At 42.7% G+C, this 25,762-nt stretch overlaps 10 protein-coding genes across 10 annotated transcripts; 6 read left to right on the top strand and 4 right to left on the bottom strand.

The window, feature by feature from the left end:
• Positions 1-22: 22 nt before the first annotated feature.
• Positions 23-972, top strand: EAE97_005584 (uncharacterized protein; the record flags this gene model as incomplete). The annotated part of the gene is made up of 4 exons (XM_038876096.1): positions 23-203; positions 257-381; positions 430-471; positions 526-972. 4 exons carry the CDS (start codon positions 23-25, stop codon positions 970-972), a joined length of 795 nt encoding a protein of 264 aa, XP_038733433.1.
• Positions 973-2,179: 1,207 nt separating this feature from the next.
• Positions 2,180-3,560, top strand: EAE97_005583 (uncharacterized protein; the record flags this gene model as incomplete). Its single annotated transcript, XM_038876095.1, has 4 exons — positions 2,180-2,465; positions 2,534-2,855; positions 3,017-3,199; positions 3,290-3,560. 4 exons carry the CDS (start codon positions 2,180-2,182, stop codon positions 3,558-3,560), a joined length of 1,062 nt encoding a protein of 353 aa, XP_038733432.1.
• A 1,633-nt stretch (positions 3,561-5,193) lies between these two features.
• On the top strand, positions 5,194-6,162 carry EAE97_005582 (uncharacterized protein; the record flags this gene model as incomplete). The annotated part of the gene is made up of 1 exon (XM_038876094.1): positions 5,194-6,162. The coding sequence occupies one exon, from the start codon at positions 5,194-5,196 to the stop codon at positions 6,160-6,162; it is 969 nt and encodes a 322-aa protein (XP_038733431.1).
• A 794-nt stretch (positions 6,163-6,956) lies between these two features.
• EAE97_005581 (uncharacterized protein) lies at positions 6,957-8,840 on the top strand (the record flags this gene model as incomplete). The annotated part of the gene is made up of 6 exons (XM_038876093.1): positions 6,957-7,065; positions 7,134-7,749; positions 7,796-7,955; positions 8,009-8,180; positions 8,232-8,394; positions 8,447-8,840. The coding sequence occupies 6 exons, from the start codon at positions 6,957-6,959 to the stop codon at positions 8,838-8,840; spliced, it is 1,614 nt and encodes a 537-aa protein (XP_038733430.1).
• Positions 8,841-9,297: 457 nt separating this feature from the next.
• On the top strand, positions 9,298-10,599 carry EAE97_005580 (uncharacterized protein; the record flags this gene model as incomplete). The annotated part of the gene is made up of 1 exon (XM_038876092.1): positions 9,298-10,599. The coding sequence occupies one exon, from the start codon at positions 9,298-9,300 to the stop codon at positions 10,597-10,599; it is 1,302 nt and encodes a 433-aa protein (XP_038733429.1).
• Positions 10,600-11,892: 1,293 nt separating this feature from the next.
• EAE97_005579 (uncharacterized protein) lies at positions 11,893-13,145 on the bottom strand (the record flags this gene model as incomplete). The annotated part of the gene is made up of 3 exons (XM_038876091.1): positions 11,893-12,153; positions 12,284-12,926; positions 12,979-13,145. The coding sequence occupies 3 exons, from the start codon at positions 13,143-13,145 to the stop codon at positions 11,893-11,895; spliced, it is 1,071 nt and encodes a 356-aa protein (XP_038733428.1).
• A 558-nt stretch (positions 13,146-13,703) lies between these two features.
• Positions 13,704-14,361, bottom strand: EAE97_005578 (uncharacterized protein; the record flags this gene model as incomplete). Its single annotated transcript, XM_038876090.1, has 2 exons — positions 13,704-14,158; positions 14,262-14,361. The coding sequence occupies 2 exons, from the start codon at positions 14,359-14,361 to the stop codon at positions 13,704-13,706; spliced, it is 555 nt and encodes a 184-aa protein (XP_038733427.1).
• A 749-nt stretch (positions 14,362-15,110) lies between these two features.
• On the bottom strand, positions 15,111-15,969 carry EAE97_005577 (uncharacterized protein; the record flags this gene model as incomplete). Its single annotated transcript, XM_038876089.1, has 2 exons — positions 15,111-15,697; positions 15,762-15,969. The coding sequence occupies 2 exons, from the start codon at positions 15,967-15,969 to the stop codon at positions 15,111-15,113; spliced, it is 795 nt and encodes a 264-aa protein (XP_038733426.1).
• A 977-nt stretch (positions 15,970-16,946) lies between these two features.
• On the bottom strand, positions 16,947-18,170 carry EAE97_005576 (uncharacterized protein; the record flags this gene model as incomplete). The annotated part of the gene is made up of 1 exon (XM_038876088.1): positions 16,947-18,170. One exon carries the CDS (start codon positions 18,168-18,170, stop codon positions 16,947-16,949), a length of 1,224 nt encoding a protein of 407 aa, XP_038733425.1.
• Positions 18,171-20,830: 2,660 nt separating this feature from the next.
• EAE97_005575 (uncharacterized protein) lies at positions 20,831-23,870 on the top strand. Its single transcript, XM_038876087.1, has 3 exons — positions 20,831-21,920; positions 21,974-22,505; positions 22,560-23,870. The coding sequence occupies exons 1-3, from the start codon at positions 21,562-21,564 to the stop codon at positions 23,574-23,576; spliced, it is 1,908 nt and encodes a 635-aa protein (XP_038733424.1). The 5' UTR covers positions 20,831-21,561; the 3' UTR covers positions 23,577-23,870.
• Positions 23,871-25,762: the final 1,892 nt, after the last annotated feature.

The raw sequence follows: 25,762 nt of genomic DNA, 5'->3' as shown, positions 1-25,762 counted from the left end.
TATTACATACCAATCAACGACGATGCCACCGAAGGAAGAGCAATCAAAGAGAAAACAATCTGCCGCAACTCGCGAGCCAGCTAAACTAGCTAAGAATCGTCGAACTATTAAGCCACAAGAAGATAGACAGGCACTGCAGCAAGATGTCGAAGAGCCAGAGGTCAAGGCAGAACCAATGTCAGAAGATGAGGCACCACTTGCTGGTAAGTCATATCACGTACCATTTCTTTAGAAAACAATCTAACATTGCTGTTAGTTACACCCAGAATTAAGGTCGAACAAGGACATGATGATGACGCCGAGGCAGATGACGAAGCTTCAGACCTCCAGGAAGGAGACGACGTGGATGAACGGCTGGAATCTTCTGAGAGCGGGCCGGAGGTAAATACCCCTAATGATGAAACAGATTATGAACATTACATGGCGTAGGAATTTGACGATCCTGAGTATCACGAAATACGACGCAAACGTGTAAGCCTCATTCTCGGTCCTGTGTATAATTAAGCTAATATGGTGAACGCAGAGATTGAGGTATCGCCGTTGCTCAACTTACCGCAAATTCCTCGTTTGATCGAAACTCTTCGTGGTGATGGCAGTAATACTTCGGATCAACGCCTCACAGCTAGTTTCGGAACGAACAGGCTCCCGAATTTCTTTGATGAATACGGAACCCGCCATCACATGCCCGTCGAGATCTTCAAGCAAATATTAGACTGCCTGTATCAACAGAAAGATGACATTACCGCTACTTCGGTATCTCTTACCAATGTTTTTAATTACGGACTTGTATTCGATATCTTTGGACTCAGTATGTGTGAAAGAATCAATGATTTACTACAGCTTCGACCAGTGGAACTATGGGAGACGAGTTTTTTCGAACTCCCATTTCTTTCCGCGCTATCCTCGAGGCCTAAAGTTTGCCTTCGACGTGTTCTTCATTCGTGGTTTCCAGAACGTCTCACGTGGATCTAGTATGGCCAAAAACGTATGTATCATGGTCAGATCTCCCTCAAGCTTATGAGAAGATATATAAGAAGAACTAAAGCGGAAGGACAACGGGGGGCGCTTAAGGAACATCGAACGCGACTCAGACAAGCTCGGGAGAATAAGTTGCAAAGGCAGAGAGACCAAAAAGAGCGTATCGAAAATAGACGAAACAGAAGAATTGCTAGGCTGTCAGAAATAAGAGAAGCACATGCGGAGGACTGAGAATCTCCAGATGATCACGATTGCGTTGAGAGCCTATGTGCTCTTAATCCCGAAACGGCCCGTAACAAAATACATTATATCTTTTCCGGACGCGATCCGATTACGGATTCCGAGGCAACCCATTCTTGTGTCGAAGACTCGGATGATATAGGATGGGCGACTGAGGACTCGGTACTAGCATCGTGGTTTAATCAAGAACATGATATAAATGCCTACAGTCACAACATTCCTTTATTGCGATATCCTTCACTTTGTAGTTGTTGAAAACTCGGCAGAGAATAGGGCTGGTGTCAATTGCGATATAAAATGGATGTAGTCGAAGGAATCTAGAGGACTTAAGAGTTGAAGAATTACTAATTACGCATCAAGTGACCATTGATTACAAATTGCTAGCGGTAAATTTGGTGAATTGAATTTAGAGGTGGTGACTGGTTGAATAGCACATAGAATTTCTGGTCCGGTGTATAATACGTTGTTTTCAATATCAGTTGTATTATCATAAGCGAGAGGAAAGGGGGGGAGAGCAAGGTTGAATGCGAGAGTTTTCATTGATTCTCGCGAGAGGCGGCAATGAAGCAAATTGAGGAGAGTTGAAATATTTGCTTTCATTTCCAAATAGAGTTATTGCGAATTGCATTTCCATTGACAAAGGCCTTGTGGGCTATTTTATCCACCGGGGTAGCTATATCTTGATGTGAATCTCGAGTAACAATTGGTCCTAGAAAGTTGTTGCCTTTCCCATTCGTGAACAAAGACAGAATTGTCTCCTACGAGAATCTTTATCTTGTGTTAGTTAAAAACCCCCGCAAATGTATTAGTGTCATGAATTTGCTGCCCAAACAAAGGGGACTTGACCATTCGGCAATCTAAGAACTTATTTTCGTGAGAAATAAATCGTAATGTAGCAAGTAATTTTTGTTCTCTAAACCATTCTTTCCATTTGTATATTTGATATATAACACCCGTAACAATGGTGCACCAACTTCGTGAAAATATACCAGCTGTTAATGTGCAGCCAACCTTCCACCTGATCGAAGCGGAGATCCTAGATCTTTCATATGAGGCATTGGTACTACAGGTTGATGGCAATGTGAGATTGGATAAAACAGCAAGAGATCCTGCCGCCTGGAGAGATCGTGTAGGTGTTAAAGTGGCGGGCGGCCCTAATGGCAAACCTCCTGGTCAAATAGCAACTAAACTGGCAGCGCTACCAACCGTTCCTCGTTTAGGTGATAGGTGCACAATGTCTTTGTGTGGTGCGTAAAATTCACGGGTACTTGCTAAGGCCTTTAAACAGTAAATAATAATGCTTACATGTGTACAGGACAGTTTGGAACGCTTGGAGCCCCTGGAGCCATGCCGCTTATGCTACTAGCGGTTAGAGTTGATGATCCTCACGATGATAGACTTCAACCCCCTCCGCTTGGAATTGCAATTGGAAAGGCGAATTCTGATCACTTTTTGAGGAGAGGGGTTTCTCATATAATGTCCCGCGCAATGAATATCAGAAGGGGAATTCCTGACGACTTTAATCCCGACGATGCTGATCAAGTCAATGAAAATCAATGGCAAATGGATCCACCTCTATCTATTGCATTCCCTCTGATAGGATGTAGAACAGGGTACGGATATACTAACGCAGCCGAGTAAGTCTGGATTCTCTACGGATTGTAATGTCTTTAGTTTTCAGTCGTGCTTCCTCAAGCTCTTTTTTTTTGCTTTGGTATCTCCTCACCATACGCCTGGTTGAATTTCCGAAACTACTTGATCTCCTCTCGTGGGTAAGTGCTAACTTTCCATCTTTCAGAAATATCCTGAGCGCAGTCCTTGGATGGTATCACGATCTAAGATACACCCCACAATTTGGTGACGCTGCAATGCGCGCTTTCAACATTTCAGATATATATCTCGTCGTTCCTCCAAGAACCACTTTGAATGTGCGCACTCTAAAGCCTTCATTAATTCAATCTGCCTGGGAAAAGGCATGGGAGTAAGTGACACTCCCCCATGTTTCTACTGTAATCTGTTTTATAAACCACACGATGTCTTGTGATACGGGTATTGACTGTCTCATCTTTAGTCGATATCTGCCACCTGCTCTTAGCATCCCACCCGTACGTTGTGCTAAAGATGTCGAAGACATCCTGACCGATCAGATTCGACAATACAGCACCAAATATTGGACACCAGGCCTTGGTCAGGTGTTATTGATTGATGGTGTGGATAATGTGGCAGGAGGGTTTCCACTAAACCTCACCCCGTGGCTACCGGAGAATATCACTGATGCCTGGATCAGACGTAATTGTAGAGTTCTTAGAAAAGGCACAATAAAGAGAATAACTGAAATTTGACTGTGGCATAACTTTAAAGGCAAGGGGGGAAAGAAGACCATAGACTAGAGGAGTTTGCTGAATTATGATTTACCTTAAAAACAGAGTTTTAATCATTGAAAACTTAAAATGTCTTGAGGTACTTCAAAAGTCCATCTTACCTATGACTTAGAGTAAAAATGAAAGATTTTCACTTGGAGACAATTTGTACTAAGGCCAGGGAAGGAAGTACGACGGAAAAAAAGCTCCACATAACATCCACGTGCTGCAATGTGAATGAAAGACTCTATAAATGATACGATTGTGAAGCTGGTTGCGTCCCCGCTCAATAGCCCTCAACAATTCTCATGTATAAGGTTCAACATTCAAGGCAGTGAAAAGTAGGAACTCCGAAGGTATAAGTTGAAAGTCTGGCAACGAAAGATATTGATTCCCTAGGACAATCAAAGTGTTTAGACAATTTAAAACAACGAATTCGTTTCGCAATTCAAAAAATTTGGCAGTGATGGAGGGTCACATACAGTCTACTAGTCCAGAGAATTCAAAAAAGCTGATTCTGACTAGAACAAAAGGACGATATCAATTGCAGTGCGCATAATCGCTGGGCGTGCAGCTATCCAGTTTGAAAAAGCTATGACTGTCTGTCTTAAGGAGGATCGCATTGCTGATGCATTCATCATTGCCAATTGTGGTGGTAAGGAGTTGTTAGACAAAGTTCAAACTGCCTACTTGGCCAAAAAGGCAGAAGGTCCCAACTATCTGCGACTCCTTAGCTCAGTCATTGGCAAAAACTTGTGGGATGTCGTATACAATGCTGACCCTACATAGGTTTATCGTGATGATATACATTCACGATAAAAATATTACCAAATCAATTTGTCCTGACCATCCACCGATACTTAACTATAGCTCTCGTCCATTAAAACAGACTTTCCTCCTGATTTGACATTGAACCCCCACTGCTGCTAACATTGCGACAACATGGGCATGCTCGTATACCTTATCAGAACCATATTTTTAATTTCAATTCCAACCCTAGTTTCAACAAAGAAACCACAACCATTCAATCAATCCCTTTGAACATGACAGTTCTGACAATAACGTTGGAACTACGCACTGATCAGGTGGCCGTTTATAAATAAATACGCGCATACAAACCTGCCCCTGGTTCTACAACCTGCTGACCATAAGCGAGCCATCTCCCTGAGCCTCGGGGTTTATCTAAACCCCGCCGAATCCGCAGATAGGAAATAAGCTAAAGCGAACATGCAAAAGTCGTTCCTTACACGAAATATTTTTCACATTTCCCTTTTTGGATGCAAAAATAGTGAAGAATGTAAGATGAAGTGGGGATTAAGAGCTCATTTTTACCAATGATTGCTATGCTGATGACTTTCCACCAATAGTGTCTGCGTGGCGTCGAGACGATTCAATCCGTACTATGCAACACGAAGCTGTTTAAAAGTCTAGGCAGATATGATGCAGATATATCGTCCTTTCATTGAGGGATGGAGATGTCAGATTCAAACATTCCGCATATTATGAGAGTAATTATAAATAGATAACATTCCCCCAACTTAAAATGCAGCAGCTTGCTCCAGTTTAACATCATCAAGATCACCAAGCGCCAAGCATAACAACAAAAACTTAGAACATGGCTTACAAAAACTCCATTATCGTCACTGGTGGAACCATTAACCTGGGCTACCAAGCTGCTCTCAAGATAGCAAAAGAACATCCAGACTACCTCATCATCATCGCCTCCCGGTCCGATAAAGAAAACTCTGCCGAATCTATCAACAAAACTCTACATCAAGACAATACTGTTTTCATGCAACTCGATCTTTCCGATTCGAAAAGCGTTCGAAGTTTTGCTGAGAGATGGATCGCTGATTCAACGAAACCCCAAATTAAAGCTTTGGTTTTGAACGCCGGTCTTCAATTCCCAGCCGGTCTCGTGATGACACCCGAGGGATTGGAAGCAACTTTTGCCATTGCTCATGTGGGACATGCACTTCTTTTCTTTCTATTGTGTCCATATCTCGCGCCTGATTCCCGCGTGGTTCTGACTTCGAGCGGTACACACGATCCAGCACAAAGGACTGGTATGCCTGAACCCGAATACAACACCGCAGAGGATCTCGCACACCCTCCAGAATCCATGATCACGATGTCAGGCCGCAAGCGTTACACCACCGCTAAGCTTTGTAACGTACTATTCGCCTACGCGCTATCGCGTAAACTCGCCGAACGAGCCCCTGAGCGTCATATCACCGTTACGGCAATGGATCCTGGTCTCATGCCAGGTACTGGATTAGCAAGAGAAGCAAACATGTTCGAGCATTGGCTTTGGAATTCTGTTCTGCCACACCTGATTTGGTTGCTACGTTTGGTTGCGATACCGAACACACATACGCCAGCAGAATCAGGTGGTGCACTTGCTAGACTTGCGACTGCTGCTGATGTTGAGGGCACGACAGGGAAATACTTTGAAGGACTGAACGAGACCAAGTCGAGTAAAGATAGTTATGACGAGAGTAAACAGGAAGACTTATGGGATTGGACGGTCAGCTATTTGGCAGAGGACGAAAGGGAGAAGGTGAGATTTGAGTCACTTAAGTGAGAGCAGACATTAAAACAAGTCAATGAAAAAACTCATCTACATTTACCAATGTCTATTGTAAGAATAATGCGAATGAATGCTGTAAACATTTCGTTCCGCTAGCCAAGAGATCAGGATTTCCGTAATGTCTTGTGGCGGTTGAAAAGGAGTTGAGAAAATCTAGATGCATGATTTTCACACATAGTCGAAAGACATACCAATTGTTATTATCGATGGAAGAGGAAGGTTCTTTTAGATGGCTCTAGCATAGTACACTGAGTGGGGCATGTCGGAGAAAATCAATATTAAGCTCCCGCTGGGCAAAATCACGACATCGCAAATTTTACCCAACAATCCTCGCAATTCCTAATCAATTTCATCTTTAATTGAATCCCATATTCAGTGAACCAATGAGAAAGAAATGAGTTACCTATGAAAATCCACTTAATCCCGAAACTTTTGACAGCTTTCGGTTCACGACGGCATGCCTAGCTTCACATCCGTCATACTATCTAGATTTGTTCTTCTTAACTTCTTGTAGAAGCTTGGATTAATATCACGTCTTCATCTCACCATATCCATCATGTTCTTATGTACACTTAAGAATCTTCTGATTACCTTTTGATGTTTTGCTGAACCTTCTTACTTTGTAATATTAGCGAAACCCTCGATTTATTGCCCTTTCACATATAATTCATAACCTTGAGTACTCACTCGGCTATCCAATATCCCTTGAACCGTCATAGAATTCAGAGCTTCAGTGGTATCCAAAATATCGACAGGATCTCTGTTCTCCAGAAATCAACGCCAAAAATATGAGAGACTATTCAAATAACTCATCGAATCTTCCTAAATATGGCGGGACGGATCAAATTGGAGAAAGCCCAAAGACGGGAGTTGGAACACAAAGCAATTATAGTCAAGGTACAATTAGAGAACCATCCTAATAATCGACTGGTCTTCCTAGCTCGTGATTTCTGACTCTCAGACAGAAGAAGGGGAATCGGCTTATCGAACCAACGATGCGCGCCGTCAAATTGGCCCCATTTCAGCCATCTTCTTGATCTTCAATCGCATGATCGGAACCGGAATCTTTTCGACTCCAAGTACCATCGTTGCTCTTTCCGGATCTGTCGGACTGGCACTCTTTATCTGGGTTGCAGGTATGCTGATTGCCGCAGCTGGTCTTGCGACATATATGGAATTTGGTACCGGACTTCCACGAAACGGTGGTGAAAAGAACTATCTCGAATATGTCTTCCGAAGACCAAAGTTCCTCATCACTAGTATGTATGCTATGTATGTAGTACTCCTCGGTTGGGCGGGTTCAAATTCTGTGGTATTTGGAGAATACATTCTGAGTGCCGCCGAAGTTGAGGTAACTCGTTGGAACCAGCGTGGAGTAGGATTGGCCTGTATCACAGCCGCTTTCTTGATTCATGGCTGTTCTGTAAGATGGGGATTGAGACTTCAAAATCTTTTGGGTGTCATCAAGCTTCTGATTCTTCTCCTGATCATCATCTCGGGATTTGTTGCGCTCGGTGGCTATCTCAGGATCGAGAAGCCAAACAATTTTACAAATGCCTTCGAGGGAACGACTGGTAGCGCGTAAGGAAACTTCCCTCAATTCAAATCATCATCTGACTTTGTGTAGGTACGGAGTTGTCACAGCTCTCTATAACGTCATCTGGAGTTATATCGGCTATAGCAATGCCAATTATGCGCTCTCCGAAACCAAAAATCCAGTCAGAACACTCAAGATGGCCGCACCAACAGCTCTCGCTATAGTTGGTGTGCTTTATATGCTTGCAAACGTATGTTGGCGAGATAGGAATTTGCCAGGGAATCATGCTGATGTATAGATTAGATTGCTTATTTTGCCGCCGTGCCAAAGGAAGAAATCATGACTTCGGGTCGTATATTGGCTGCTTCATTTTTCAGAAACATGTTCGGATCCCGCGCTGAACGTGTATTGTCTGTTTTTGTTGCCCTTTCAGCATTCGGAAATGTTCTTAGTGTCATATTCTCTCAAGGCAGAAGTAGGTCGCTTCATATGACTTCCATCAGAATATCTTGCTAACAATCCTTAGTTGTACAAGAAATTGGTCGAGAAGGAATCTTGCCATTCTCCCGACTTTGGGCAAGTAACAAGCCTTTCAACACACCATTCATGGGCCTCTTTGAACATTGGCTGGTGTCTGTGATCATTATGTTAGCTCCACCACCAGGAGATGCTTATAACTTTATTTTGAAGTATGTCCCCGTTCCCTCAAGATCTTGTTATTGTTTAACTGACACCACTCAGTGTCATCTCATACCCACTTGCGGTAGTGAATGTCTTTGTATCTCTCGCTCTGCTCATCCTTTACGCTCGATCATTTTCAGCGGATCGCCATCCACAACATTGGGCCCCACCTTTCCGTGCTACTTGGCCTGTGGTATCATTTTTCCTTCTCTCGAATGTCTACCTTGTCATTGCACCATTTGTTCCACCTGATGAGGGACAAAATGTATACGAGAGTCTGCCATACTACCTTCATTGTGTTGTGGGCATTGCATTCTTCGGCGCAGGAGCAATTTACTGGTTACTTTGGGCTCAAATATTACCCAGAATTGGTGGATATAAACTCGTTCGAGAGAACATCGTCACCGATGACGGGTGGAGTGGAAGTGTCTTTAGAAGGATCAAATCAGAATAGATGACGAGAAGCAATTGGAGTAACAATGGGGCAAAGGAGTAGAAATTGATGGTATCAACACTTTATAAGAGTAATCATAATAACAACAACATATTCAACATGTAATAGAAGGTATATAATTGAGGTTCTGATGCATATGATCGTTGATGTTGTTGTTGATGTTAATGTATTACAATACTCGTACTAGTTGTGTAAATAAGGCTGAGATATGACATCCAATCACATATACGCTATACCTCATGCAATCTAGCTTAAAATGCCACCCTATCATACCCGCTTCCCGCCTCCCGCCTCCAATCCAGATGAACATGTTCACAAAGCAACTTATGTCAAACTCACCTTGCAGTAAATTCACAACGCATAACTATAATGCTTCATTGAGACCCACAATCACCTGGATGCCTCAAATACCGCGTCGTTCTCCTCGCGCAAATTGATATCTGTTGTCCGTTAAACAATGGCACCACTACTCGAAGATCCTCGTATCCGACAGACCTGGAATCAATTCTCACAGAATGCGGAACATGCAACAGAAAATGCTGCGGCAGGAATATGGACTTTTCAACATAATTATTTAAATCCTTGCTTTTCGACTATTGGTAACGGCTTCAATTCGTGTACAGCACAATGTTTTCCGGGACAGGAAGAAAGGGCGAGGAGATTGCGGGAAAGAGGGCGTACAAGAGGACGCGCAGAGTTTAGTTTCGATTTTTATGACGATTGGGATGAAGATGAAGGCATTTTAGGAGGATGGGGAAATGATGAGTTGGATAGACTATTGGCAGGAAGTGGATCGCATTCCGGAAATGTGAATGAAGCGCCAAAGAGGAAGAGAGGGATGAGTTACGGAACAAGAGGAAGAAAGAAAGGATTAGAAAGCGACCCTACGATTATACCGAGTACAAGCGCTATAGGATTTCTAGGACGTTTACCTTGGAAGTTAGGCGGAACACTGAGATACAAACCCAGCGCTGCAGATCTACAAGAACATCCTGGAGCGCATCGATCGGATTATAATGGAGTTGGAGAGGAAGCAGATGCATTAATGGGAGACGATCTTGATGATGATGTGCGGGATTTCATGAGAGGACACACGAGAAATAGGAGTTCGACGCAAAGTTCAGGAGAAACTTCGGATTCATTTCGATCGAGAGGGGATTTATTCCCCAGTGATGAAGAAGACGCGGTACCTTTAAGTGACGAGTTTGCAATGGTACTTGAAAGGCGAAACACAAATTCTGGTACAGACGATAAGAGCAGTGGGAAAACACGAAGTAGTAAAGGTAAAAGACCGGCGCAGTCAAGGGATGCATCACGAACTACACAATCATCGCAAAAAATACGACCAAAAGGCGTCCGCTCGGGTTCAGGGACGACATTACAGAGTCCCCCAGATCTTTCGGAGCCTGACTTGATCAATACCTTGTCAATTGAAGACTTACAACTAGAAGAGGAAAGGATACGTTTAGAAGAAGATGAAGAAGTGGAAAGGAAACGACAAGCAGCGCTACGATTAGCTCAGGAACGAGGACTTCATGCAGAGGACATCTTGGAACCTATTTCATCAGAGCCAAAACAAGATTTAGAGGAAGTAGAAGATGAGTCAACTCCACCTGAATCAATCGGGGTAATACAAGTAACCGAACTACCTGGAGCTCAATCAGAATCACAAGATGAGGAAGATACCACGGAAATAAAGGATATTGACAACGACAAAGAAAATAATTTTGTCCCTGCAAGACTACCAAACTTTGGTTGAAGGCATTCCATAAAAGGCGTCTCATGGCCAACTTTGAAGAATTCTTCGAGACAGCTATGATAAAAAGTTCACATTCGACAGATTCACCATTACCAAACCAAGCCTGGGTGTGCCCCGACGGTTGGATTGAGATACCGGTACGCGCACAATCATCGTCTTTCAGAAGCATAGAGTTTTCTCAAAGAAAGGAGAGATCATCGTACGTACTGCGCACGGGGAGTTATACTTTTCATCAGTATCAGATGACGAGGGCATGAAGAATACAAACTTCAAGCTACAGTTCCCGGAAGATGTCGCGTTGAGTTGAACAGATCGGTAGACCACAACCATGCCCTCCAAAATCTCAGTCTCACGCAAATTATCCCCGTAAAATGTATCTGCACAGCTCATTCGAGCGCGTGAGACTTCGACGACGATCATTCATCGTAAGCCAAACGAGCTGGAATGAAAGTCGTGGACTAGGAGGCAGGGAAAGGACAAGAAAGAGGATTGTTAAACATCCCACTACAAGTGACAGATTACAGACAACATTTGATAATCGATAAACATCAGAATAGGCAGACGGGCGTTACCGGAGACAGACAGAAGAGAGAATATGCGAAGTGCTCGCTATACTTGATGATGGATGACTCTGGGTGTTCATTGGATGATTTGGTTCATATGATTCATATTATATGTGATGAGATGATGTAATCCGATCATCACAGACAGGAGTTTGGGCTGGGTTGTCTAGTATGTTTGGAGGTGGTAATGTAATCTGTTTTATGGGCTATGGAGTATAGGATGGAGTATAGGATGGAGTATGAAGTATGGAATATGGAATGGGATGGAATATGTGATTGCAGATGAATGGGATGGGATGGGATGGGATGGGATAGGATATGATATCTAGATATTGTGGATAGTTCAATGGAGCGATCAATAAATAAATCATACACGCTTTCTAGGAAAATTGTGTTACTATGCGGTGGAGCGTGGTGTGGGTAGTTGTAGTGAGTGCTAGCTCGTTGGTATTGAATTCCTATTGTCTGAACAGGTATCATTTATTTTTTTATCTTTTGGTCAAGATATATCAATTAAGCACATTAGCCCCCAATCCGGCGAAAGAGCACATATATATCTACGTAGGTAGGTAGTACTCCGTACCTAATCAGTCAAGCCACAGTCCTAGATCACCATACTTTTTTCTCCACCCAAACCGCAATCTATTAAACCCCCCTGATCATACAATCCCCATCTCTTCTCCTCTCCTATCTTCCCACATCCTCTCCTCCCCCTAACCCCAAACCCCCCTCACAATTTACTCTTCCCCGCCTTCCCCACCCCCGCACTCAAAAACCCATCCGCCTTCCTCAACATCTCCACCGCCTCGCCAACCATCTCATCCACAATAACACCCGCCGGTTTAATATCCTCAATCACCCCCGCCACCACCCCCATCAAATGCGGAATATCTACGTCTTTTCCCTGCTCCATATCGTATTCGAGGGGCGTGATACCTTTCTGAGTTAATTCTTTGATTTTGGCCGGTTGGGATTCCCAGGCTTGTATATACTGTAGAGGGGGTGGGATGTTAGTATGATAAGTAACTCGTGAATAGATAATACAGGGAGATTGTAATAACAAGGATGATTAATACGGAAAGAGGAAAAGTGATAATAATAATAAAAAAGGGAAATCTCACATCATTCATCTTAACCCTCAACGGTCTCCCCGACACAACTAACGTCCTCAACGTATCTTCAAACCTCGCACTAACTACCTCTTCCTTATGAATCCTACTGCACCCCGCCTCCTCACTCGCGACAAACCTCGTTCCCACCCACACTCCACACGCCCCCTGCATCAAACTACTCGCCAAACCCCTCCCATTATAGATCCCTCCCGCCGCAACAACCAACGCCGTCTCTCCCTTCAACATCGCGGGTTTATATTTCCGCGCCACATCCACCACCGCCGGTATCAGAATACTATTCGGGATGTCCCCCGTATGTCCGCCGCCCTCTCCTCCCTGCGCACACACAATATCAACCCCCGCATCCAAAGCTTTCACAGTATGTTTCGGAGCGCCAACCATATTCATCACGAGAATCCCAGCATCGTGCAACCGTTTTATGACGTGTGGAGGCGGAATCCCAACAGCGGATATGAATAGTCGTGCGCCTTCTTCGATGGTCACGTCGATAAGCGCATCGAGTTGGCCGTGGGTATAATCGTGGTTTGTGGCGCGAGCGCCCTCGCCTACTTTGGGGAGAGCGAGATCGACGCCGAAGGGGAGAGAGGGGTCTGATAGGTTGGCTTTGAGGGAGTGGATTATCTCGCGGAGTCTGGAGGGTGTTAGAGAGGTTTATGGGAGAGGGATGGGGAGGGGGGATGTACTGTTGAGGTGTGTATCCTAATCCTCCTATACATCCCAATCCACCTGCATTACTGACTGCAGCTGCAAGTGGACCGCCAGATGTACGAGCCATGCCGGCGAGGATTATAGGATGTTTGATACCGAGTAACGCGGTTAGGGGAGTGGTTATTGGGCCTTGAGTCGCCATTGTGTATTGATTTTTGTATTTTCGTGATATCTGTTTGTAAGATTACAACTTATGGTACTAAGTTTTGGATTTGCAGAAATTCAAGGAGGGTACATAGATATAGACAACCTCAGCAATTGATCTGGGGAAATAGACGTGTGGAGAAGATGAACAAAATTGAAGTGAAACATGGTAAAAAGATAGATAGATAATATGGGGCAAGACGGATAAGCTCGTTGTGGAGTAAACAAAATCAGGGGTTCTGTGGGGAAGCACCGAGGTTATCGGATCGATAGATCTGCGATTCGTTGAGTTGAGGTTGTAGGGGTCGAAAGGAAATCACATGAAAGAGAACGACGCTATATATAAATATTGAATCGCGAAGAGATTGGATTGATCAAAATGTATTAACATCTCGATATGGGGTATATCTACATTATTAGAAAGTGCTCGCCAGGTATAGCATAAAACGATTATGATATCCGAATTCCTCATTACTTCCACTCCTTTCGCGTTGTTCGACCCATTGATCCTCCCGCACCTTTGCCCTCCTCACACCCCCCTCCCCTCCTCCCCCTCTCAACAACAATGTGAAATCTCAAATGCCGGCGGCACCGCCCCCTTCTCATTCCTCATCGCCAGTAAATAATAATAGATCGTCATACTATCCTCAGGACTATCATGAAGCAAGCTCCGCCACTCGCTCTTAAACATGATATACAACGCCGGTCCGAACCCATTAAACTTGCGTGCCGTTTCGTAGGCGATGATAGTACCGCGTTCGCATTTCTGCAGAACCATGAGAAAAATCCACAGACGACACGCGGATCGAGGCCACGTCCATTGAGGAACGCTCTCGGCGGTGATTATGTCTCCGCCGGGGAAATCGCGAAGTTCGGCTTCGAGATAGCCTGCGAGTCGAGATTTCGAATTCGGAGATAGTAAAGCAGATTCCGAATGTTCGCCAGGTGTCTCTGATTCTGAGGATGATCGGGATGCCATTTCAAATCGGTCTTGAGATTCTTTCCCGATGGCTGAATAACTCGATGTCAGTAATTTGGAGGGGAAGAAATGTAAACGAAACGTTATTTGTTGAACCTCCACCATCATGATCCCACATTCAATAGGTATACATACTTTCCGATCTTCCCTCTCCAGGTCTCAATTTCTCCTCTGCTGCCTCCTCCTCTCTTGTCTCACTCTTCACCCCTTCTAAGATCGTTGGAAAATGTGACATTTAAGAGTTTAAAGTTCAAAACGGTAACCTGAAAGTAGCAGAATTGTATCGAAGTTATGATCAAGGTTCAGGTTAAAAGGTTTAAATATCTATCAACACAGGCCTTTGAGAAAAATGGAAGGATATGTAAAAGTGAGTTACTTTTAAAGTATTGTTAGATGGTAGTTATCTACTTATAAACCGCATTCTAGGAAAGTACTTGGGTACACAATCAGGGTCTTGAAGATTCCGTGCGAACGTCATTAAGAGCTTTATTAGAGTATAGTACCTAGTCGTTTGGAAGGGAGTCTGGATCCTCCACATACGCTACAAGGTCTACCCCGCCTCCTAGCCCTTTTGCCGCGTTCTTAACTTCGCACTAACCACCTGCGATCTTCAGTCCTGAAGATACTTTGATATGTCAATAAACACGTACTTCAGAGCCTCATTCACTGCTACTGAAATTATGAATCTGATGCGAGTAATTGACTCTTCTCTGATCAACTGTCATATCAATGATAATGTCGTATCTAAATGTACCCTCGTGGTGAAAATATGGAATCATCAAGCTACCTAGGAATCGAGATCCCCAGTGGTCATATGCTATTACTGACATACTTTATATTCATCCAACTAATCCCTATCTACATCAATTAATGAATCATTGGTCACCATCTTACTGCCCAAGCTCTACAAAGTCTCAAGTTTAGATCATCAAAGTCCTCACCCTCCCTTCCTTCAATCTCCTCGACTCATCTTCGAGACTACTGTTAAACGCTCGCATACTCCACCCGCAGATTCAGGTCCATCCGCTCCCTTTTTGATAGCAATCCCCCATCTAAATATCCTTCCTCCACCAATCTCAAACCATGTGTGAAAGCATTCCAAACTCTATCATCGGAAAGCGCAGAAAACTCATCGTGACCTTCAAAGAAACTTGAGTAATACGAATGAATCAGACCAGTTGTGTAAATTGTCAGATTATCGATGTATTTCCTCGGTTGATGAGTCGTGGTTCCATCGTACACGATATTGTCATCATCATCTCCGAGCTGACCATTCTGCTTTTGCTCAAGGGGGTCACTGAATAATGATGAGAAGAACCAGAGTTTGGACTTCGAGATGCGGATGGAAGGAGGCTGGGAGGGATGGCTGTGGGGAAGGGTGGGGTTTTCAGAGTGCGGACGGAATAAAACATAGGCAGTAATTTCATCGATAGGGTTCTTCTGCTCGTGGGCCTTCTTCTCGATGTGAAATTGTTTGGTGCTGCGAGGAGACATCGATCCTTCTTGTTCGAATTTTGTAAGGTGTTTCCATGAGTTCGACGAATTCGATAAATTCGACGATAGAAGATGATCTACACTAATGATTTAGTTATCTGGAAAAGATACTGCTTGATGTTGTAGATCTGGAGTACATACGCATTGTATCCAATGGCTCACCAAGTCCCAACTCTACTCTCATGGTTTGATCATCTCGAGCCAAGCTCCATTCACAAAGCAAATTCTCCAACTGATTCTTAAGCTTAACATCCAATTCTTCTACTCTAAAATGTGTTAAATTGGCTTGAATCTGATGTATCTTCTCTACTGCGCCATCGAGATCTTTCAATAAGGTCTTGAGATCCATGATTCGTGATTGATACACCGAGATAGACGTAACAGTAGTATCACATAAATATGAAGAAGCTCAGAAGACAAACAGAAAGTCGAATCATAAATTGTATATTGAGTGGAAAGTGATAAGTGGAGAATGGGGGAAGCTGGGAGAGGGGTATTGGATCCAGACAACAAGATCAGGCAGAAATAACAGGCATTTTTCTCGCTTCTAGCAAGGAGAGTGAATCGCAACCCAATTTTCCAATGAAAAGGTCGTTCCTGTTACTTGCGCCCCCTTACATATCGACATACCTTTGAACGCGAGAGAAACAAGAAAAAGAATGCCGATGGATGGGTGTTTGCCAACTTGTGAGTACCCAAGTACAACCTTATAGAATGGAAAAAATGAAAGAAAAAAAAACGGCAAAAAAACGACAAACATATCTCGACCAGAGCTCCGGACCGACTGGCCGCTACACCAAAACTAAATCCTCATGGAATTAGGATGCAAACCTGATGCATTCTAAATCCTAACGTATTGTATTCAGGGAATACGGATGAGGGTTCAATTGCTGGATCGCTACACCACTAAGGCATCATTTGGTATGGAGGAAGCGAGGTTGTTTGGATATCCATATATATCCAAGTGGCTATGGCTGAAGATACTGGTTAGTAACTTCACCAGCCATGATCATCCAGATACTCTTGGGGAAAAGATATCATATCCATAAATCAATCAACTAATAAATTCAAAAGGTTGCAAAACTAGGTATTAAGAGCTATCAATTTTGGAATTACATGCACTTGCAGAACCAAGCATTTGATGGTTCAGTACCTAGATCAACCGCGTACTCATTTTATCATTCCTTCTTGCTTTTTTCTATTCATAACTATATATATAAGAAGATTGTCTCCTTCTAAAACTGTATCAAGGTATCTATGCATCATGTATCCAGATTTTCACACTCCATCTATCCTTTTACGGATCCTCATTCAGACTTTCAATCATCACAAAATTCTCACAACCTTCAATTGTCCCTCTCCACCATCAACCTCCACCCAACCGCCTCCTTCAATCCTCTTTTTCCACTTATTGCTCTCATCTCTTGCCGTCACAATCGTCATTCTCAGTACTACGCCTTCTCCTTGGCTACTCTCATGTTCCTTCTCCAATTGTTGTTCTTCCATTTTTGTGCTTGTCCAACGACCAAAAGCCCAGTTGAGTATGTACTTTGCAGGTTTTGATGTGAGATCAGAAGTAGAATTTGATGAGGATGAGGATACAGAGATGTCGGATTCGGGCAGCGAGAGAGAAGAATCGGAAGGTGGAATAGGAGAACCTGAGGATAAAACTGCCTTGATGCGGTATACTTCATCTTTGGGTGCTTTGGTGAGGAGTTTGTTGAGGGAAGCGAGAGATATTGCTGAGGATGGAGAAGATGATGTGAGGGTTATGGATAGGACTTCGACTTCGGATTGATGGTCGTGAGAGTGTTCGTGTTTATGCTCCCTATCCTTATGATCATGACTATGACCATTCTCCTTTCCATCAACATCATCGACCAGCCCTCTAGCCAGTCCTCCGTCAACTCCGCACACAACATCTACTCCCACTGATCCCTTATCACTCTTGACCCAAGCGACCTGAACTTCCAAATCCCCTAACCTATCCAAACATTCATCAAACCTTCTCTCACTAACTCCTTCCCACTTATTAAAAACCACCAAATCTGTATATTTCGCCTGTAATCTCGCCGTATAACTCGTGTCTTCATACCCCTTCCAATTCTCCACATCAATCACCGAAATTACACCATCCAATACATAAGCCCCTTTTGTCTCCCTCGCAATTCTATTGACTTCCATGGCTAACGTAGCAGGGAAAGCCGACCCAGATGTCTCAATTATAATTCTATCCAAACTCCCCTTCTCTTCCTCCCCATTTGATTCGTTGACTTTGACTGGTAAACTTTCCTGCAGTTCTTGAAGCGCCGAAGATAGAGAACCGACGAGATTACAACATATACATCCGTTGAGCATTTCCCGCACAGAAGTAATAGAAGATGAAGAAGCAAGTTGGGAATCGACGGCTAGATCTCCGAACTCATTTTTGAGAAGAGCGAGACGGTAGGAGGGATTGAGGGCGTGTAGTTGTGGGAGAAGGTTGAGAATTAAAGTCGTTTTCCCTGAGCCGAGGAAGCCGGTAAGGATAGTTATAGGGATTGGCGACATGATGAGAAATTCGAAGTGAGTTTGAAAGAGGGTAGTGAAATTCGTGGTGATTTAGAGTGGCAGTGATGAGGTGGTGATAATATTGAAATGTAGATGGAGGGGCACTTGGGAAAAAGAAATTCTCTTATCGCTTGTTATCGCTTCAGTGAGTGTCATTCAACCTTTCATCCCCGTATTGGCGTATCCACCCACCAGATCAGTCATTTTTAAACAAGCTCGGGCTTTGAAGCCTTCATTTTGGTGAAATACATATTTGATGGCATTCAAGTACTTCATACTAAGAATACAATTCTTCATTGCCGTTGAACTAGAACATTAGAACCAAAATTGATATCCTTCATCGATTAGTAAGAACAGTTGAAAGTTCAATTGATCCCTCACTTAATCATAACTATCCACCCATTGCCGTCTCTCTTTCTCCCGCAGCCAATGCTTCACGAGGTGCGAGCGTATCACACTAAATTCCGGTGATTTGGTACAAGATACATACTCAAGTGCCGTCAAATGTACTCTATCTGGGCGTCTGACAAATTTTACAATCGTTGGATCTAAAAGTCTCCGAGAATGTTTCGAATAGAGCGCGGGAACGGGAGTCTTACGGCTTCTTACCACGAAACCACGATGGCGGAGATGAGCTCAAGTGTTGGCACTCGCCACGAATTCATGTTACTATCCGTGAAAATTCGATCGGGGAACACAACATTGGTTAATTGCGTGTTTCCTTATTTTGTTTTTTTGCTTGGCAGTATGTTAAGAATTTATTTCCAAGGGTATCTATCAGGTGAGAATCATGAGATGATGAGAGATTCTGACAGTGTAGGTAGTTAGCTGCATGAGAAGTTCTGTGAGTAGATGGTTTATGGAGTAAGCCTTACAAGTCCAGAAAGGTCTGAGCGATTCATTCGTCGATCTCCCCGTGAAGTAATTTCCACATGTCCACTTAGATAGATCATAGCATCAAAATTTGTTTAGCATCTTATCTTTTTCTCCGAAGTAGGACTGGAGGTGCAACCATCTTTGCGCTGATGTCTACTTTCTTCAACTCACCGCGGACGCGTGTGCTTGAGGACATCGATGTAACATTGCACAACGGGACGACACTGCATTATGCAGGAGAACGATTCAGGTACACTTCGAGGGCATGGTCCGAAAACCAATGGAGAAAGCATACTGGTACCCTTTGAGAATTAATTCCTTGTTCGTGCCACCGAGTTGTTGACGCTGATGTTATCACCGAACTGTTCCTGAGTCCGTAGGAATATGAATCAATCAAATGGTCGAGAGTGAGCGGCTGACAAAAGAAAGATCATTGCCGCCCTTTTTACATCATGATCATACGTACATGTGTTGGAGTGAGGGGCGAATATTAGATAGTGTCATTGCCGCCGATTATTGTAACGCTTCACGGACATTTGTTTGGAGCTGTTCTTTGGTCACGTCGAAGCTCAACAATACTGCACATAATGAATGCTATCCACAGCATTTCACATAGGACGACCTTCAATCAGAATCAGCGATAGGCTTTCTCAATATCTCATCGAGGGATCTGTGTTTTGAACTTGATGTGCTTGTAAATACTCACATGTGTATCCCAATTATGGAAATACCAGCCACATTCAAATCACACCCAAAAGCGAAAGGATCAAGAAGCTCATCTCGGCCATAACCCAGCCAAGGTTCGGCACGATGGAATGATCCTTATCATGATTTCATCGAGGCTTATTAACATGAGAATGAAAATAAGACGTCGTTACAATCTTTACTTTATCGTATACTCCTAATGTCACGCTGAAAGGATTAAAGATTATTCATAGGATTTTAAGGTTACCAGGGAAACTTTATAGTAGATGGGTGATCAAGTGGATTTAAGATCTAATTAATCCAGCGACAGACAGGGAGAAGAGGAGATAAGGTCAATGATCTAAAATTGTAATTGCCATAACTATCACAATGATTTTCTAGTATGATAGGTAGACCGACCACCAGAATGTGAATAATCTCCTGTTTTCATCATTATAAAGACTCACCTCCACAGGGTCGGACAATTAAATGATTTTCATGACGTGCAGTAACACTCTATCCCATTTGACAAATCAACTCCAAATTAGAAAATTGGATGAATGTATAGTTGGTTGGTGGTCTAAATGCGACAAGAATGATATGGGATAGGACATATTTCGAAACTTCAAAAGCTTAAGGGCAGATCATTTTATCCACTAGATTTTCATGAGGTTAAATTAAAAGCGCCCCTAGGGGGGAAAGGACGGAAAAGAAACATCTATCCCTAGAATGGGACAGTTGATTGGTGAGAGCTTCAACTGTGTTTGGATGGGAACTAATGATCTAGACTGATTGACTGGGTTTGCCGTTTCAAAACCATAAACTAAACGCCAAGTAGCCGAGTTAGTTAAGAATGGATATCCCTTTTTTGTCAATGGGCTCGATAGGGTATAGAAATGACTGGGATATTTCAAAGGGATCTGTATTTGGTGCCTGTCAGTGGCCCCTGCAAACTGTTTGCCCCTTCCTGATATCTTTCCTTTCCACTCAGATAGCCCCCAATGGCTTACTAAGATCCATGTAATCAATCGGATGGTGTTAATCCGGACGTCAGGAACTACTACTAACTAGAGACCGAGACCAACAAATTTCTCATTCTCGACGATTCGACCACCCTTCCTTCACACTACAATATGGCTTCCTACCTCCATGGCGATTCACTTGGAAGTTGGAGCACATTTCCGCCCGGATCTCTTTCTTTCCTTCTCACACTCCCTGACCTTACCAAACGTTTCATTTACTAACCTGTCATGTTGGAAATATTTCACTTTAATTCTTTAATTCTTGGGTAGCAAATAGGAATCAGACATGGGGAAGATAGAACCGTGTCACTCTATCTAGTTTCCCCTGCATCCCGATTCTGGGCTGAGTCTTTTTTTTTATTTACCTCAATCTTCCTTCATACATAGGTATACTAGCGTATATTCATATGGTTTCCCGCGTTGAGGTGGGTACCACTGCATATTGTAAGAGACTACAGGTCACAGTCATATAATATAAGATTCCATACTTTTCTGTATTGTGTGTGCTTCTTTTCCTCACCCTCTTTTGAACTTTCTCCTCAACACACTTTCGTACTTTTGTACACCACATTCATTTATTCATTCTCTGCGTGCTATTCATTCCTTCATTTGCTACTCTGTTGATACAGAATCTTCTATTCCATCAAATACCAATTGAGGCCAGTCACTCTTGTGTTTTTCGTTCACTTTTCAACCATCCATCGGCTTTCAAAACAGTCATTTTACAAATACCAGCACCATTAGACTTGAATACATTTCAAAGTACATATTCTACACCCAAAATCCTCATTTCCACTCACTCCGCCATTATGGTTTTCTCAAAATTGGCCCTCGTGAGCACATTCGCCGCTTCGGCCACTGCATACTCTGCGACTGCAAGAACTTTCGCTGTCAACCATTTCTATGGAACAGGACCTCTTCTTACCGCCCGTATAGACCCAATTGTCAATCCAGGAACCGTTGGAACCCACGTTCATGCGATCCAAGGAGGAAGTGCTTTTGGTATGACGATGGGGGACACCACTGCTTTAGATGATTCTAACTGCACTTCCTCCCTTGTCAAGAATGATAAGAGCAATTATTGGACCCCTTCCTTGTATTTTGTCGATCCAAACGATCCCACCAATATTACAGCCGTACCTATGTTCTATATGAACGTTTACTACTTGTAAGTGACGGATTCTATACATTTCGATAAGAGACATACTGATAGCTCAAAAGCTTCGAGCCCACAACCGACAAGATCACCGCTTTCCAGCCAGGTCATCGAATGTTAGTAGGAAATGCAGCTCTTCGTACTCCTCCAGCAGGAGGTGGAGGATCCATCGTCGATTATTCCCTCGGAACACCCCAACCAATCCAAGTTACCTGCCCACGTACCAACTACGATACTCCATCTTACCCCGCCGACTCAGACGGATTACACGGAGTAGGAATTCAGGACCCGCAAAACAAAGGAGCAGGTGTTGGATTTCCAGATCAAAATTGTGATGGATTTGCTTCGCCAATGCGTCTCGATGCTCACTTCCCTTCATGCTATAATCCTGCTGCGGGGTTGACTGATTACAAAACAAACATGGATTGGCCTACCAAGGGAAATTGTCCTGAGGGTTGGATTCATACTCCTCATATATTCTATGAGGTTTATTACAACACTCCCCTCTTTGCAAGTCAATGGACCCCGGGTCAAGGAAAACAACCTTTTGTTCTTGCTAATGGAGACCCAACTGGTTATGGATTCCATGCTGATTTTGTAAGTTGATATCTTTTCAAATAAAGTGTCATCAATATACTAACAGATTCATAGATCTCAGGCTGGGATGTAGAAACTCTTCAGCAAATCATCGATAACTGCGACGCAGGTGATAGTGGTATGGATAAATGCCCAGGTCTCATCGGTGGTCTCAACGATCCAACCACATCCTGCACTATCAAATCACCAATCGATGAAATTGTTAACGGTACTATGTCTGTGTTACCAGGTAGTAACCCTATCGGACAATGGGGCTCTGGTGTAGCCAGCGTCGCTTCTTCTGTCGTCGCATCTGCCACTTCTGGTATTGCTTCTCAAGCTTCTTCAGTAGCTGTCAGTGCTTCTTCAGCTGTGTCTTCAGTTGTATCTGGTGCTTCTTCAGTTGCTGCTTCGGTGTCCAATGTTGCATCATCTGCACTAGGAGTTGCTACATCAGCAGCAAGTATTTCCATCCCAAGCATTTCTCTACCCCTCTATCAAGCACCAACCTCAACCGCATCCCAAAATTCTCAAACCCATACCCGCAGCGTCGCTTCCACAAAAGTCGCAGCTGCATCATCAGCTGCCAGCGAGGTCGTATCTTCCAGCGTCATCACATCCGGAGGCCAAGTCTTCACATCCATCGTCACCGTCCACGCTTCTACACTCATGTACAAAACCGTCTCGGTCACTGCAGGTCAAGTTCTTCCTACCGGCTCTAGCGTCTCTTCTAGTACTCCGGCTGCTATCTCCGGATACTCATATGCTGGTTGTTACGCAGATCAAGAATCCAGTCGTGCGCTCTCTGGCGTCACATTTGCCGATGTGGGTAAAGGTGCTGTTTCCAACTCAGCGTGTGTGGCATACTGCGAAGAAAAGGGATATAGTGTTGCGGGAACAGAATACGGAGGACAATGTTTCTGTGGACAAAGTTTACCAAGCCAGACCGTAGATGCGAGTAAGTGTGCTATGGCGTGCGAGGGAGATGCAAATGAGATTTGTGGGGGTTCCTTAACACTGAGTGTTTATTCTAAGAATAGTGCGAGTAAGAGAAAGTCGAGACACTTGCATAGACATGTGCAGAGGAATTAGACTGGTTCTAGCGAGTGGTATCTCCATCATTTTGGGATATGCAGTGAGCTGGTGACTCTGCATCATATGGATGCTAGCGATAGATGGTGTGGAGGAAACATACACAAACATGACATTCGTTCTCGCAAGGCGAGCCCTTTTATTCTTTCTACTTTCTTTTTTCTTGAACAAATTTTAGAGATCTTGGAGCAATTTGATAGGGTAGACAAACCTTTTTGATAAAGTATCTCGAACAATCACGTCTTCTCACCTCATGCTTTTTTGTGGATTGTAAGCTAGATTGAGATGTGTATGGTAGTTATGAAGTTTATGAATTGATGATCTTTTGATTGCTTTATGTTGTATCGAGCAGTATGCTATGATTTGAGTTTGTGATTTTTTGTCTTGTGTAGTCTGTGTTTTGGTGCTGCGGAGTATTGGATTGGAATGGGGTGATGGGGTTTGTGGAGGTGAGGAGGGGAGGATATAGAGTGAGCTCTGTAATGGGCTAGTTGTATTGTTGGATGATGAGCTATTTGAGAATAGCAGAGTGATAGTTTGAATTGAATCAGAATATCGATGTGCAATAAATGGGATATTGACATGAGTTTAAATAATTATATCAAGTAGGTAGGATAATGAATGATAGATACACGCTGGAACGAAGATATGAATGGGAAGAATGATGTGAGTTGGATATGTGAATAGATTGAGATATTGCGATGGATGAATTTGGATAGTTGGGGAAATGGGAAGAATGGGAAGAATGATGGAGATTGGATGGTGATGTGAGGTGGGTGAGTGACATGAGTTAGATTGGATAATGAGTTTGATGGAATCGATGATACGGATTGGGAGAATAATGCCAATTGGAATTGCAATGCGGACCTCGATATGAGGTGAGAGAATAAATACCATGCTTTGGATTAATGATTTGATTTGATATGTTTTGAGATGATAATACAATTGGAATAATAATGTAGGTGGAGATGTTGACATACATGAGTTGGGAAATTATATTGGGAAGTAGTGGAACAATGATAGATATTGGGACAATTATCCTTAAATCAAATAGGATAATAATATATATCGGAATTACAAAATGGATTGGAATATTGATATAGATTAAGATGATGATAATAATAATAATAATAATAATAATAATAATAATAATAATAATAATAATAATAATAATAATAATAATAATAATAATAATAATAATAATAATAATAATAATAATAATAATAATAATAATAATAATAATAATAATAATAATAATAATAATAATAATAATAATAATAATAATAATAATAATAATAATAATAATCGGGATAATAATAATAATAATAATAATAATAATAATAATAATAATAATAATAATCGGGATAATAATATCAATATGAATCAATATGAATCAAGACAACCAACCATACGAACGAACGAACTGGGACAACTATAGTGTTTTGAAAGGGAGCAGAGAGAGATAAATAGAAGAATTGCGCAATAGGAGGGTTTTCTTGATACCTAGGTAGTGATCTATTCATTCATTCATTCATACATACATACACAGCGATACAGTCACGGCTTTTGAGGTTCATCTTGAATCTTGATCTCAACGATTTCTCGACACTATTTGGCGAAGCGATGAATACTGAATGCTGAATATAGATATAGGGGTTTCTCTGTATTCTTAGGGTTAATCTATAAATAATATTGTAACTATATATTTTATTCAATCAATAAATTAACTTCAATCTACACATCGTCTCCCGAGTCCCCAGGATCGATACCGTGAGCTATCATTCGGAAAGAAAAATATATACTATCTGAATAGGTAGATAGATACTGATCACATAACTACAATATAATAAAATTCATTCTCTAACCATGCTATGAATATTCCGCACTATGTTGATGAGAGATGATGGTATGACAGTATGATTTGGACAGAGGGGTGATGGATGGATGGATGGATGGATGGATGGATGGGAATGAAGCTATGTTGAGATGGTTTAATGGTTACTCGAATATCAGATATATTTATAAATCTATATATATCCCACCTCGACCTCAAAATCCACTCTTCCACCTACCTACCCACTACCAATCCACTACCCCTCTTACCAAAAAAACACCAAAAATCCCCCTTTCCCTTCTCCCCCCCAACTTCCAACTCTTTGCTCCGCGCTCGCGACCTCCATATCCCA

This window comes from Botrytis byssoidea (assembly GCF_014898295.1).
Source record: "Botrytis byssoidea strain MUCL 94 chromosome Unknown BBYS_009, whole genome shotgun sequence".
In the NCBI taxonomy this organism is placed as follows: domain Eukaryota; kingdom Fungi; phylum Ascomycota; class Leotiomycetes; order Helotiales; family Sclerotiniaceae; genus Botrytis; species Botrytis byssoidea.
Note: the sequence above shows the minus strand (reverse complement) of the source record. Positions and strands in the feature narration are given on the sequence as shown.

Coding starts and splice junctions, on each gene's coding strand:
- EAE97_005575 (XM_038876087.1), top strand. CDS start 21,562: ATGGTTTTCTCAAAATTGGCCCTCGTGAGCACATTCGCCGCTTCGGCC. Junction 21,921..21,973: donor TATATGAACGTTTACTACTT/GTAAGTGACGGA, acceptor ATAGCTCAAAAG/CTTCGAGCCCACAACCGACA. Junction 22,506..22,559: donor ATGGATTCCATGCTGATTTT/GTAAGTTGATAT, acceptor ACAGATTCATAG/ATCTCAGGCTGGGATGTAGA.